Source organism: Phalacrocorax carbo, chromosome 19, assembly GCF_963921805.1.
Source record: "Phalacrocorax carbo chromosome 19, bPhaCar2.1, whole genome shotgun sequence".
Taxonomy (NCBI): domain Eukaryota; kingdom Metazoa; phylum Chordata; class Aves; order Suliformes; family Phalacrocoracidae; genus Phalacrocorax; species Phalacrocorax carbo.
The window spans coordinates 600491-612906 of record NC_087531.1 but is presented as its reverse complement, the minus strand read 5'-3'; the positions used below and the strand labels follow the sequence as shown (position 1 = coordinate 612906).

The 12416-nt window shown below is 68.3% G+C and overlaps 1 protein-coding gene across 3 annotated transcripts; it reads right to left on the bottom strand.

Annotated features, from left to right (window-relative positions):
- Positions 1-3768: 3768 nt before the first annotated feature.
- MISP (mitotic spindle positioning) lies at positions 3769-12280 on the bottom strand. Of its 3 annotated transcripts, none has more exons than XM_064469680.1 (5): positions 12166-12280; positions 6311-8413; positions 5198-5409; positions 4709-4747; positions 3769-4429 (listed from the first exon to the last, which is right to left on the bottom strand). In XM_064469680.1, the coding sequence occupies exons 2-5, from the start codon at positions 8286-8288 to the stop codon at positions 4343-4345; spliced, it is 2316 nt and encodes a 771-aa protein (XP_064325750.1). In that variant the 5' UTR covers positions 8289-8413; positions 12166-12280; the 3' UTR covers positions 3769-4342. The 3 variants fall into 3 exon arrangements, with proteins under 3 accessions (XP_064325750.1, XP_064325749.1, XP_064325751.1); XM_064469679.1 differs by lacking the exon at positions 12166-12280 and adding an exon at positions 10673-10785; XM_064469681.1 differs by lacking the exons at positions 4709-4747; positions 12166-12280 and adding an exon at positions 10673-10785.
- Positions 12281-12416: the final 136 nt, after the last annotated feature.

The following is a 12416-nucleotide window of genomic DNA, read 5'->3' as shown; positions in this document are numbered from 1 at the left end:
CCAGCCCTCGCTGTTCACCCGTCCCTGTGCTTCATCGCAGCACTCAAGAGGAAGGGAGAAACGCCCGGGATGACCCGAGGGTTACACGCGTGCTTTTCATCTTTGTGGCGTGAGAAAAAATGATTAATTAGGGCAGAGACCAAGCTACGACGCCAAGTAATTTGGCCAAGGCCGTGGATGAGGCGAAGGGCAGAGGCTCCAGGTCCGTCTCCCGCGCTCGCAGCCCCCTCCCCGCAGGGGGCGGTGGGGTCGTTGCCCACCTCCCCCCCAGCCGGGCCCCTGCGGGCCCGCCCGGCCCGAGCCCCGCCGGGGGCGGGGGCGCCGCGGCTCCCGCAAACCCCTCTGCTTTGCCTCTTTTTTGCGCGGAGGGCTGTGACCCCCCCGCTCCGCTGCCGGCCTGGGGTCCGGCGGGGGCAGCAGCCCCGCTCCCGCGCCCCGCAGCTCGCCCTTCGCGGGCCCCACGCTCCCCCGCGGGTGCCCGGGGCTTGCGCAGCCCGCGCTCGCCGGGAGCCACCTAGCGACAGCGGGGCTGCGGGGCTGGCTGCGGGACGGCGGGGCTGGCTGCGGGACGGGCTGCGGGACGGCGGGGCTGGCTGCGGGACGGGCTGCGGGACGGCGGGGCTGGCTGCGGGGCTGGCTGCGGGACGGAGGGGCTGGCTGCGGGACGGCGGGGCTGGCTGCGGGGCTGGCTGCGGGACGGAGGGGCTGGCTGCGGGGCTGGCTGCGGGACGGCGGGGCTGGCTGCGGGACGGGCTGCGGGACGGCGGGGCTGGAGGCGGGACGGCGGGGCTGGCTGCGGGGCTGGCTGCGGGACGGCGGGGCTGGCTGCGGGACGGGCTGCGGGACGGCGGGGCTGGCTGCGGGACGGGTTGCGGGACGGGCTGCGGGACGGCGGGGCTGGCTGCGGGACGGCGGGGCTGGCTGCGGGGCTGGCGGCGGGACGGCGGGGCTGGCGGCGGGACGGCGGGGCTGGCGGCGGGGCTGGCTGCGGGGCGGCGGGGCTGGCGGCGGGACGGCGGGGCTGGCGGCGGGGCTGGCTGCGGGACGGCGGGGCTGGCGGCGGGGCTGGCTGCGGGACGGCGGGGCTGGCTGCGGGACGGCGGGGCTGGCGGCGGGGCTGGCTGCGGGACGGCGGGGCTGGCGGCGGGACGGCGGGGCTGGCGGCGGGGCTGGCTGCGGGACGGCGGGGCTGGCTGCGGGACGGGCTGCGGGACGGCGGGGCTGGCTGCGGGACGGGCTGCGGGACGGCGGGGCTGGCGGCGGGGCTGGCGGCGGGACGGCGGGGCTGGCTGCGGGACGGGCTGCGGGACGGCGGGGCTGGCGGCGGGGCTGGCTGCGGGACGGGCTGCGGGACGGCGGGGCTGGCTGCGGGACGGCGGGGCTGGCTGCGGGACGGCGGGGCTGGCGGCGGGGCTGGCTGCGGGACAGCGGGGCTGGCTGCGGGGCTGGCTGCGGGGCTGGCTGCGGGACGGCGGGGCTGGCTGCGGGACGGAGGGGCTGGCGGCGGGGCTGGCTGCGGGACGGCGGGGCTGGCTGCGGGACGGAGGGGCTGGCTGCGGGACGGCGGGGCTGGCTGCGGGACGGGCTGCGGGACGGCGGGGCTGGCTGCGGGACGGGCTGCGGGACGGCGGGGCTGGCTGCGGGGCTGGCTGCGGGACGGCGGGGCTGGCGGCGGGACGGCGGGGCTGGCTGCGGGGCTGGCTGCGGGACGGCGGGGCTGGCTGCGGGACGGGCTGCGGGACGGCGGGGCTGGCTGCGGGACGGGCTGCGGGACGGCGGGGCTGGCTGCGGGGCTGGCTGCGGGACGGCGGGGCTGGCGGCGGGGCTGGCTGCGGGACGGCGGGGCTGGCGGCGGGATGGCGGGGCTGGCTGCGGGACGGCGGGGCTGGCGGCGGGACGGCGGGGCTGGCGGCGGGGCTGGCTGCGGGACGGCGGGGCTGGCGGCGGGGCTGGCTGCGGGACGGCGGGGCTGGCTGCGGGACGGCGGGGCTGGCGGCGGGGCTGGCGGCGGGACAGGCTGCGGGACGGCGGGGCTGGCTGCGGGACGGCGGGGCTGGCGGCGGGGCTGGCTGCGGGACGGCGGGGCTGGCTGCGGGACGGCGGGGCTGGCGGCGGGGCTGGCTGCGGGACGGCGGGGCTGGCGGCGGGGCTGGCGGCGGGACAGGCTGCGGGACGGCGGGGCTGGCTGCGGGACGGCGGGGCTGGCGGCGGGGCTGGCTGCGGGACGGCGGGGCTGGCTGCGGGACGGAGGGGCTGGCGGCGGGGCTGGCTGCGGGACGGCGGGGCTGGCTGCGGGGCTGGCTGCGGGATGGCGGGGCTGGCGGCGGGGCTGGCTGCGGGACGGCGGGGCTGGCTGCGGGGCTGGCTGCGGGATGGCGGGGCTGGCTGCGGGGCTGGCTGCGGGACGGCGGGGCTGGCGGCGGGACGGCGGGGCTGGCTGCGGGGCTGGCTGCGGGACGGCGGGGCTGGCTGCGGGACGGGCTGCGGGACGGCGGGGCTGGCTGCGGGACGGGCTGCGGGACGGCGGGGCTGGCTGCGGGGCTGGCTGCGGGACGGCGGGGCTGGCGGCGGGGCTGGCTGCGGGACGGCGGGGCTGGCGGCGGGATGGCGGGGCTGGCTGCGGGACGGCGGGGCTGGCGGCGGGACGGCGGGGCTGGCGGCGGGGCTGGCTGCGGGACGGCGGGGCTGGCTGCGGGACGGCGGGGCTGGCGGCGGGGCTGGCGGCGGGACAGGCTGCGGGACGGCGGGGCTGGCTGCGGGACGGCGGGGCTGGCGGCGGGGCTGGCTGCGGGACGGCGGGGCTGGCTGCGGGACGGCGGGGCTGGCGGCGGGGCTGGCTGCGGGACGGCGGGGCTGGCGGCGGGGCTGGCGGCGGGACAGGCTGCGGGACGGCGGGGCTGGCTGCGGGACGGCGGGGCTGGCGGCGGGGCTGGCTGCGGGACGGCGGGGCTGGCTGCGGGACGGAGGGGCTGGCGGCGGGGCTGGCTGCGGGACGGCGGGGCTGGCTGCGGGGCTGGCTGCGGGATGGCGGGGCTGGCGGCGGGGCTGGCTGCGGGACGGCGGGGCTGGCTGCGGGGCTGGCTGCAGGATGGAGGGGCTGGCGGCGGGACGGCGGGGCTCGTCCTTCCCCCGGCGGGACCCCCCACTCCCGCGACCCGTCCAGCAGAAGGCTCCTGTCCCGGTCCCGCACCCCCAGCCCCGGGGGCTCCTTCAAAACGCCTACTGCAAAGTGGGTGTTTCACAGGAGGGTCGTGGACCTGCCTGGAGCGGGGCCAGAGGGGCCACAGAGATGCTCCGAGGGCTGGAGCCCCTCTGCTGCGAGCACAGACTGGGAGAGCTGGGGTGGTTCAGCCTGGGGAAGGGGAGGCTGCGGGGAGACCTTATTGCGGCCTCCCAGTACTTAAAGGGGGGCTGTGGGAAGGATGGGGACAACCTCTTTAGCAAGGCCTGTTGTGACAGGACAAGGGGTGATGGTTTTAAACTAAGGGAGCGGAGATTTAGACTGGATATAAGGAAGAAACTTTTTACACTGAGGGCGGTGAAACCCCGGCCCAGGTTGCCCAGGGCGGTGGTCGATGCCCCATCCCTGGGAACGCTCAAGGCCAGGCTGGACGGGGCTCTGAGCGACTTGCTCTGGGTGAAGCTGTCCCTGCTCACCGTGCGGGGGATGGACTGGGTGGCCTCTAAAGGTCCCTTCCAACCCAAACCATTCCGTGACTCCATGAAAACCAAAGGAGAACAAAACAGAACAGGCCTGGAAGAATGAGGGATGGCAATGACTCTTTAATAAATTAGCAAAATAAACAGCAGTTCTATGTATATATATATATATATTGTATTGCTGCATCTCAGCAGATGACATGAGTTAAGCAGAAACGTTGATTTCCCAGTTTGATGCGGATACCGAAGGCGTGCATCGCCTGGGCACCCTCCTCGCGATGCCTGATGCTGTGGTACTTAAAAACCTAAAACCACTTAGAGATAAAATAGCTTTTTTGTAAGCCAGAGGCACAGCTTCCATTGAGAAAGAAGTTAAATTACCGTATGATTTAATCTAGCTGTCTCCTTGCAGAACTGATTAAAAGAAAATGATCCATTTTTCCCCTCTTAAGAAAAAAAATATATTACGCACCTCAAAGGGAAGGGGGAAGGAACGAGCACACCTAATGCATTGGAAGGATCACCTGTAATATTAAAAATGGATGTGATTTGCAGTGTACAAGTCTCTGATTCTCGTGATAACCAGGAGCTGGACTGAGCAGGTATTTTGACCGCGCATCAGTGGATCCCAGTCGGGGTAAGGACACGGCGAAGCCCGGCGGCCCCGGCCCCGAGGGCTCCCTCAGTCGTCGTCCCTGACGTACTGCCCTGCCTCCCAGCGCTGGGCCATGGCGCTCTTGTGACGAGTCACTCTGGTGCTTTCCACAACCTAAAGAAACCAGAAGGCGCGGTGTCTTTTTATAAAGATATTCTTATAAACAGTCTTTTTGGCACCACTTGCCCTCCCAGCCAGCAGCACCCCCCTCTCTTTGGGTGAAATACGCCTGAGAGTGGCCACGGCACCTTCTGCCCGGTGCGATGCCCACCCGAGCGGTGCCCGTGGCCATGTGGGAGCCGAGACCCCCGCCCACCCCGTCAGCCTCCAGGGCCAGGGGGTGAGAAGTGAGGGCAGCGCAAGCAGAGCCCACGAGAACGTAAAGGACTTTACCTCCGTGTTGATCTTGTCAACAGGTTCAATGCCTGCGTACTGCGAAAAGGGGGAAAAGAGGTTCAGGTAACGGCAGCCTGGCAGGGAGATACCCAGAGGCAGCCGTGTACGGGGCACGGGGGGTCCGGCTGCCGGGCAGGGGAGAGGCGAGGTGAGGTAGCATGTGCAGTCATGCCCTCACCGGAGCGGGGGGACAGTTCAGGCCAGGACCCCCCCCAGGAGGGAGCTGCTGCTCCCCTGCAGTCCCACCCAGCACTGGCACCCCTAAGCTGTGGGGTCCGGGGGGCCCCGCGTGGCCCCTTCCCGGTGCCAACACCATGGGGTCTCCCACCTAGCCAAGCAGCTGGACCTCCAGCTCTGGGCGGGAGCTGGGCACAGCTGCCCTCGGCCCAAGCGCCACCAGCCTTCTCCCAGGCTCCAGCCCCCCAACCGCGTGCTGCTGCCCCCCAGCCACATGCTGCCTGGCGCGTGCAGGGCGGGCGCATTCACCTTTCCGTCCTCCTTCACCCTCCTCCTCCGCTCCTCGAAGGGGCTGGAATGAGCCGAGTCAGGGGTGAGGGTCTCTGTGCTGCCCTGGGAGGGCCCGGCCACCGTCAGCGGGGTGAAGGACGACACCAGCCCCAGGATCCCCGGCTGGTGCGAGGCAGGAGTGGAGACGGGAGACCCAGACACCGAGTAGCTGCCACTGACACCTGAGGCAGCTTCAAGAGAAAGAGACATCGGGGGTGAGGGACCCCAGGAGCGCTCGCGTGGGCTGGGGTACCCGCAGGAGAGCGAGGCCCTTGCCCCAGACCAGCCCTCTCAGCAGGTCCAATGGGTCTGGTCACGGCTGGGACCCCGTGTCTGGGTGCCAGCCAGGGATTGTCAGGAGCAAGAGAGGGGAAGCGTATGAGCTGGACACTTCTGGGCCCTTCCAGCACTGTTTTCTGTGACGGTGTGACACAACATCATCAATATCTGAGCAGCTCTAGAATTGAAGGTTGTGCCACTCTTGCGGAGCCCACCCCTCATCATCATCATCATCAGTTGCCTGCATCTGCTCCCCCCGGCAGGCTGGGCTGGTCCAGCTGGCTCCAGGGACTTCACATCAAGCACTCCTGCTTGCTGACCACAGAATCCCTGTCCCAGGAAAATTATTTCTCCCGGGACAACTTGCTGCCAACACACAGGGGTCCTTACAGGTATCTCAGCAAATCCTTCCAGGGAGGAGCTTGGACCCCTCCCCTGCAGCCAGCGTGTCCCAGGTGGGGGCTTGATGCTTCCCACCCTTAACTCTGTCCTTCTTGGTCCCTGCCACAGCCGCTCTTGCTCTCACCGAGAGCCCAGGCCGCCTCTGGCTGCTGCCCACGAGAGGCACCTCATGCTGACTGCAGGCACCGTGAGGGTTTGCTGCCTGACGGCTTCCCCTGCCTGGGAGAGGGACCTACCTCACGAAGGTCCTTGGAATGGGCACCTCGTGGTGCCACTTTTGCCCCCTCCGATTGCTCCTGCTGAGACTCGGAGCCACAAGGAACGGGAGGGCAAGAGCGATGCCCACAGTAGCTCTGCCCCAGGGTTTGACCCCTGCCCTGGCCCATCCCACCGTTCCTCTCCCACGCTTACCGGAGCTGTGCCGTGAGTGGGAGCCCTCTTGGGGAAAGCCGTTGCTGCCGACCAGGGAGTAGCCGTCTATCAGCTGCCGCCGCCGCCGCTGCTCCTGCAGCTCCTCTTCCCTCTGCAGGTCGCTCCGGATCTCCTCCTCGATCAGCGCCAGCGTCTGGGGCTTCCAGGTCCTCAGCTTGTACTGCTCCTGCCGGCCGTCCTCCCTCCTTAGCGGGTTCTGTGTCCCCATGTCATCCACGAAGGAGACCTTGGGCTTCCAGAAGGAGAAGAAGAAGTACTCTCTGGGCAGAACAGCTCTGCCGGTGGGGCTCGGGGTGGAGCTGGGAAGCCTTCCGTCCCAGGAATCCTCACTACTCTGTCTCCTGGCTCTGGCGGAAACGTGCTGAGACACCAGGGGCTGGTCCTGGCTCTTCTCGCTGGCAGCAAAGCGGGGCTGGGACTTCTGGAAGTGCGTGATGCTCACTGCAGAGCTGGGAAGGCTTCTCCCACCCCTGGTGTCTTCTGCGGGGCAGAGGCCGTGGCTCGTGGGCTGCTCCGCCGCAAACTCATTAACCCAGCTCCTCCGCTCATCGGCCCTCCTCGTGGGGGTGGGCTTCTGCGGAGGGGCTTCCTCCTGCTCAAACACCCTCCTGCGCTCGTCCAGCTCCTGCTGCGTCCCTCTGTCGTACGTCCCTAGCAGCCTCCCTTCCTTCTTCAGATCTTCCTCACGCTTGGTTTCCTGCTCAATTTCCCTCTGGACATAAAGGGAAGCGCGGCCTTTGTTCTTCCTTTTCCTGCCTGGGCTGGGAGAGGTGTGCGTGGAGAGGAGAGGCTTGGTCTGGATCTCCACCAACTCGCTGCTGGAGGTCAGCCGCTGGATCCCCCTCTCCTTCCAGAGGTTTTCCTCTCTCTCCATCGCCATGCGGATTTCCCGCTCGATGGGTGTCTCGTTGCTGACCTTCGTCTCCGTGTCCAGGCCGTTGCTGTCAGCCTTCAGATCCACAAGGCCGTTGAAGATCTCATTGGATGTGCTTCCATCGCTAGTGTAGCCTGCGTTGGCTTTGCTGTACATCTCACCCAAGCCGGAGTCCACGTCCTCTCTGGAAGATGCTTTAGTCAAGCTGGGCGTTCTCCCGGTGGGATATGACCTTTCAGTATCAGCCCTTCTGGGATCATAAACCTCCTCCTTCACAGGTGTCTTGTAGGACACACTATAAGCCTGATAAATGGTCTTGTCTCTCCAGCTCTGGCTGGATGTGCCAGCATTACCATAACCTCCTGAGGGCTTCGTGGCCATCTCAGGACTATGCCACTCTTGCCTAGAGACTTTTGTCATCGACTCTGGCTTTGGAGACATGGCCTGTTGCCCCAGGCTGAAAAAAGAGCTTGGGCTGGTCTTCTCCAGCATCAGGAACTGCTGCCGAGCAGCGGAGAAATTGATCTGCTCCGTGTCAATATTGTCAGAGTCAACAGGCATTGCTGCCTTCCCCAAGGAAGCATCAAAGCTGGTGCTCAGCTCGTCCATGGAGCTCCATCTCTTGGCCATGGTGGAGCTCTTCCGCACCACCTGGCTCCGGATGATCTCCCTCCTCTCGTCCTCAAGCTCCCTGGCTTTCTCGGGTGAGATGTTTGGTGGAGGGACCCTGTCCTCTTCCTGCTCATCCTCATCGTAAAGCTTCGAGGGTTTCCTCTCACTTCCGTAAGCCCTGAGGTCGTACAGGTTTCCCGACCTCACCACTTCCAGCTTGGACTCCCGGTCCAGCGGAGGGGTCCAGACATCTCTTCTACAATCCAGGAAACACGAGGAGGATTTCAACCTCGTTTTCCCATCATAGCCATTTTCCACCCCCTGGCTGCTCTGTTGAGCAGAGTCAAACACGTCGTCATCGCTGTCGGCCCTCTGCTCTGCAAATGAGCCGGCTTGGTGAGCATCGCTATGGCTGTGCTTGTGCGAGGTCTGCGGGAGCTGGAAGACCAGGTGCCTGGTGACTCTGTCCATCTCCTGGGAAGAGTCAGCGTTCAACCCTCTGCCAACCTCACCCTGGACCGGGGATGCTGCTCAGCTTCGAAGTCGCCCTTGGACTCCTGGGTCACCTGAGGATGAGGGGCAGGACCCGCCTGGCCCTGCAAGCAGGAGAGGAGAGCAGCTGTTAAGAGCAGCAAAAAGAGCAGAGGTCAGGGGCGTGCAGCTCCCTCTCCCAGCCTGGTACTGCTGTCCTCACCCGGGCAGTGACCGAGAGATACCTGTGCCCAGGGGACAGACACCACCAACACAAACGAGCCGTGTCCCAGCAGGCATTTGCTCCATTGACCCAGAAACGCCAGGTCTTGGACAGAAGCAGCCAGAGCATGAAGCACCATTCCCAGTGGGAACTGCCCCAAAGCTGACATCCCCCTCCTGCCTCTGTCCCCCAGCCTGGCCACCTCCCAGGCGAGCAAAGCCAAGCGTGCCGCAGGGCAGCCAGCATCGCCCGCACCACCAAGAGGGCAGCGAGACCACGGCTGCGGGGCTTGGCTGCGTCAGGCTCCCCCGCCGCCTCTTCCCCGCTCCAGCACGGCCGCCCTCGTGCCTTACTGTCACACCGGGCAGGGAGGGACCACCAGCCACGGGCAGCACCGGGAACATCAGCCCGCGGCAGGGAGAGGCCGTGGCAGCACGGGGCCCACCTCTGCCTGGAATTTCCCCTTGCGTGTTTGCGGGAAGGAAGCTCCAAATAGCCGAGCTATAGAAACGGTGGGGTCATAAAAATGGTTTCATGGCTCATAAAAAGGAGAGGACTTTAACCCCCATATCATGCCAAGCAAGAGTAAATTGCCCAACCTTGGTGTCGATCCTCCTGCGCTAACTGGGCCGGAGCTGGATGGGACAGCAGGTGCTGGGGCAGGGGAGCAGCGCAGGCGGGTCCCCAGGAGACAGCAGCTCTCACGGTGTCGCAAACACCATACCCGGCCCAGCCCCGTGCCAGCGAGACGCACGTGTGTCCCAGGCGAGCCGGGTGTGCTGCGGGCGGGCACCACATCCTCACCCTCTGTTTGCAGAGGCGTAGCCGCAACCCTGCCATCGCCGCTCGTGACCGAGGTCGGGGTGTGTCAGCGCCGGGCACCGCTCCCCAGGCACTCGCAGCCTCCCGTGAGCACGTGGGGAAGCTGGGAGCAAGGCTACGGTGATGGCAGGGGCAGCCCAGCGCCTGGGTGCTGCAGTACCGGTGAGCACGGCTCGGGGTGAGGCTCCCCTGGACAGAGGCGGGCAGCCACGGCTCCCTGCTCATCCCCAGGATGGATGCACTGCGCCCTGGACATGCCGCCTTCCCCGCAGTGACAGTGGCGACGGAGCCCCCCCGCTCACCTCCCAGGCTGTGCCCTTCCTCCCACGGGACCAGCAGGGCCAACCCTGCAGCTGAGGAGCCATTTAAGCCTTTCCTGGGGCGGGAGCACCTGAGACTTATCGGGGGCAGCTGGGGCATCCCGGGCCAGCCCCAGGGCGATGCCTCAGCACCGTGGTGCTGCCCGGCCCTGTGCTCAGCCCAGGTGGTTCAGCCTTGCTGCCTGCAGCAGGAACGGGGCTGGGATGTGCAGGGAACTGCCGTTCTCGATGCCCTGTGCCCAGCTGAATTCTGGCAACCTCTTCCTTTTCCTGCCTGTAGTTCATTATCGCTTTTTTACAGCCCCCAATGACCTAGACAGTGAAAACTCTCTGTCTACCTCTTATCATGTTCGGAGGGGTCAGAGACCCCTGCTGGGCGGGGACTCCTCACCCGGGAGCGCTGGCTGCCGGTACAGGAGGGGAGCGGGGCCAAGGAACCGGCAGGGCTGGTATCGGGGCTCCCGGCCGGCACCGCGCTGAGCCGCACAGCCCTCCCAAAGCAGCGCCCGAAACCATCCAGCTGTCTCGGCTCGGCCCCAGCTGCCTGACGCTGCAGGAACATGGGGGCATGGGGATCCCGGGCTCGTCCCCCCGTGCTGGGCTGCTCCCGGCCCAGCCAAGCGCCACAGGGAGACGCTGGGCAGAGCAGGCGGCGTTGCAAAACCCACCGGCCTGGCCTGGGCCCCCTCACCATAAAGAGACATCTAGGGAGTTTTCCAGAGCCCTCCTTCCCCCGGGGGTCCTGCAGTGGGCTGCACACTTGCAGCGTGCCCACCCGCCCCGTGCAAACGGCCGCGTGCGCTCCCAGACCTGCTGACGTGCGAGACGTGCACGAGCGTGCCGGCGCGCTGCCGGCAGCCCCTCCGCCTGCCCGCCGCAGATAGAGCCGGCGTGTGCACGCACCCCCTCACCGCGGCCGGACCCTGCGCGGGGACTGGTCCCTCCACAGCCGGGGGGAAACAGCCTCGCCGAGCACCCCAGCGCTGCCCTCGCCCCCACCCTGAGTGTGCTGCACTTACTGTCGGGGGGAGCCGTCGGGGCGGGGGTCCCCATGCCCAGGGAGGCCGCGTGGGGCACCCAGCTGAGCTGTGTCTGCCAGGGAGTGGCTGGGGCGGGCGGTGGTGGGGCGTGGGGGCCGGGGGGGGCCGGCAGGGCTGCGGGGCCTTGATAAGCTCAGCCTGAGCCTGTGGGGAATTCCAAGAACCGCGCTGGGCTCAGCGCTGGCTGCGGTTCAATGACCTGTTCCCGACCCCCCCACGCCACCGTCACCCATGCTGCAGCTGGCTCCCACGCCTGGAGGGCCGACCTTGGCCCCCAGCCCGCGGCACGCGCCAACACGCCGACGTGCGGATGCACCAATGGGCCCATGTGCCCGCACAGCACCGTGCCGGCGCACCGCCGTGCCCGTGTGTCGATGCACCGACGCAGAGGTGCGGCACTGCGCCGACACACCTTCCCGCAGGCATGACTGCAGCACTGAGGAGGTCTGAAACTCCGAGCAGAGCTGGGGGGTCCAGCTCTTCCCCAACCCTGTGCCCCATGGCAGCCTGTGCCCCACGCGATTCTCCCCATGGAGGAGCACAAACACGAGCTCGGCCATCCCTGGGAAGAGCTCGAGCTGCTCCCGGGGGACAGGCAGCGCCGGGGCAGGGAGGCAGCCCAGGGGTACAGCCGCTCTGTCGCCAGCATCCTTCAGCCCTGTAAGTCCGCCCGGGCAGCCCAGGGCAGGGCAGGGCAGGGCGCCCAGCCCCTCGGCCCCGGGGGACACGGTGGTGCCTGCTGGGGAGCCTGCGGAGGGGCCTGAGGGAGCACGCCGGGAGCAGCCGCCCCAGGAGCCTCTACTCTCCTGTTTACACCACGGGGTCTCTCCTGGCCCGGCCACTTGATAACCCTGTGTTTGCATAACCAGGGACACGGCAGGTGCCCTCGCTGCTGTGGCAGCCCTGGCTCTGCTGGCCCCACCACCCCGGTGGCTGTGGGCGCCCACCCAGCGCTGCCCTCCCTGGCCCCCCGCTGCCCGCCAGCCCCTCACAGCGGCGCAGCTCCCTCCTTCCCTGCGGATCAAAGCAGCCCCCTCCCAGCAGGGACAAGACCCTGAGCCTGGTCGGGAAACCTCGGGCACCCTGTACCCACCACGGCACGGTGGCCGTGAGACCCTCGGCGCCTGCGGCCACGGCTGCTGGACCCCAGCAGAACGGGCGGCATCGCCAGCGTTCAGCACCCAGCATCCGGAGCCAGCCTCCCTCCTGGCACGGGGTGTCGCAGCCAAGCGGGCAACGCCGTGCCAGGATGCTCAGCCCTTTGCTGCGCCTGCATCGGAGCAGGAGGTCCCTGTCCTCGTCCTCTGTGCCCCGCCATGGCAGCTCTGCTCCCCACTGGAGCCTGCGCCTGCCAGGAAGACTCTCCTGGCTTCGCAGTGGCCTGTGGCAGCCCAAGCAGGGCGATGGGGTCAGAGCTCGCTCGCCCCGGCTGCCTCTGCCCAGCTGTGGGGTGCCCGGGAGGTCCCACTTACCCCCTGCCTGGCCCCTCGGTGCCCGCAGCCCCGCTCTCCGGGCTGCTGGTGCTGGCACTGGCTGGCCTGGGCCGGCGGCTTCGGTGCGGCGGCCGGGCAGCTCTGCAGTTCCGGGCGGGAAAGTGGAGCCTATTTTACCGCAGGGTTGAGACAAAGTCCAGAGATGATGGCCGGGGAGCACACCACGCCCGCGGCAGGGTGTGTGCGCAGCTCGCCGGGCTGGCACCGGGCAGCGACAGGGACCACCGCCC

Bases quoted from the DNA above. Each gene is read 5' to 3' on its own strand.
- MISP (XM_064469680.1), bottom strand. From the start codon at position 8,288: ATGGACAGAGTCACCAGGCACCTGGTCTTCCAGCTCCCGCAGACCTCG. The intron at 5,410-6,310 runs GTAAGCGTGGGA...TTTCTCTTGAAG, and splicing joins CCACTCACGGCACAGCTCCG to CTGCCTCAGGTGTCAGTGGC. The intron at 4,748-5,197 runs GTGAATGCGCCC...CCCTTTTCGCAG, and splicing joins GGGTGAAGGAGGACGGAAAG to TACGCAGGCATTGAACCTGT.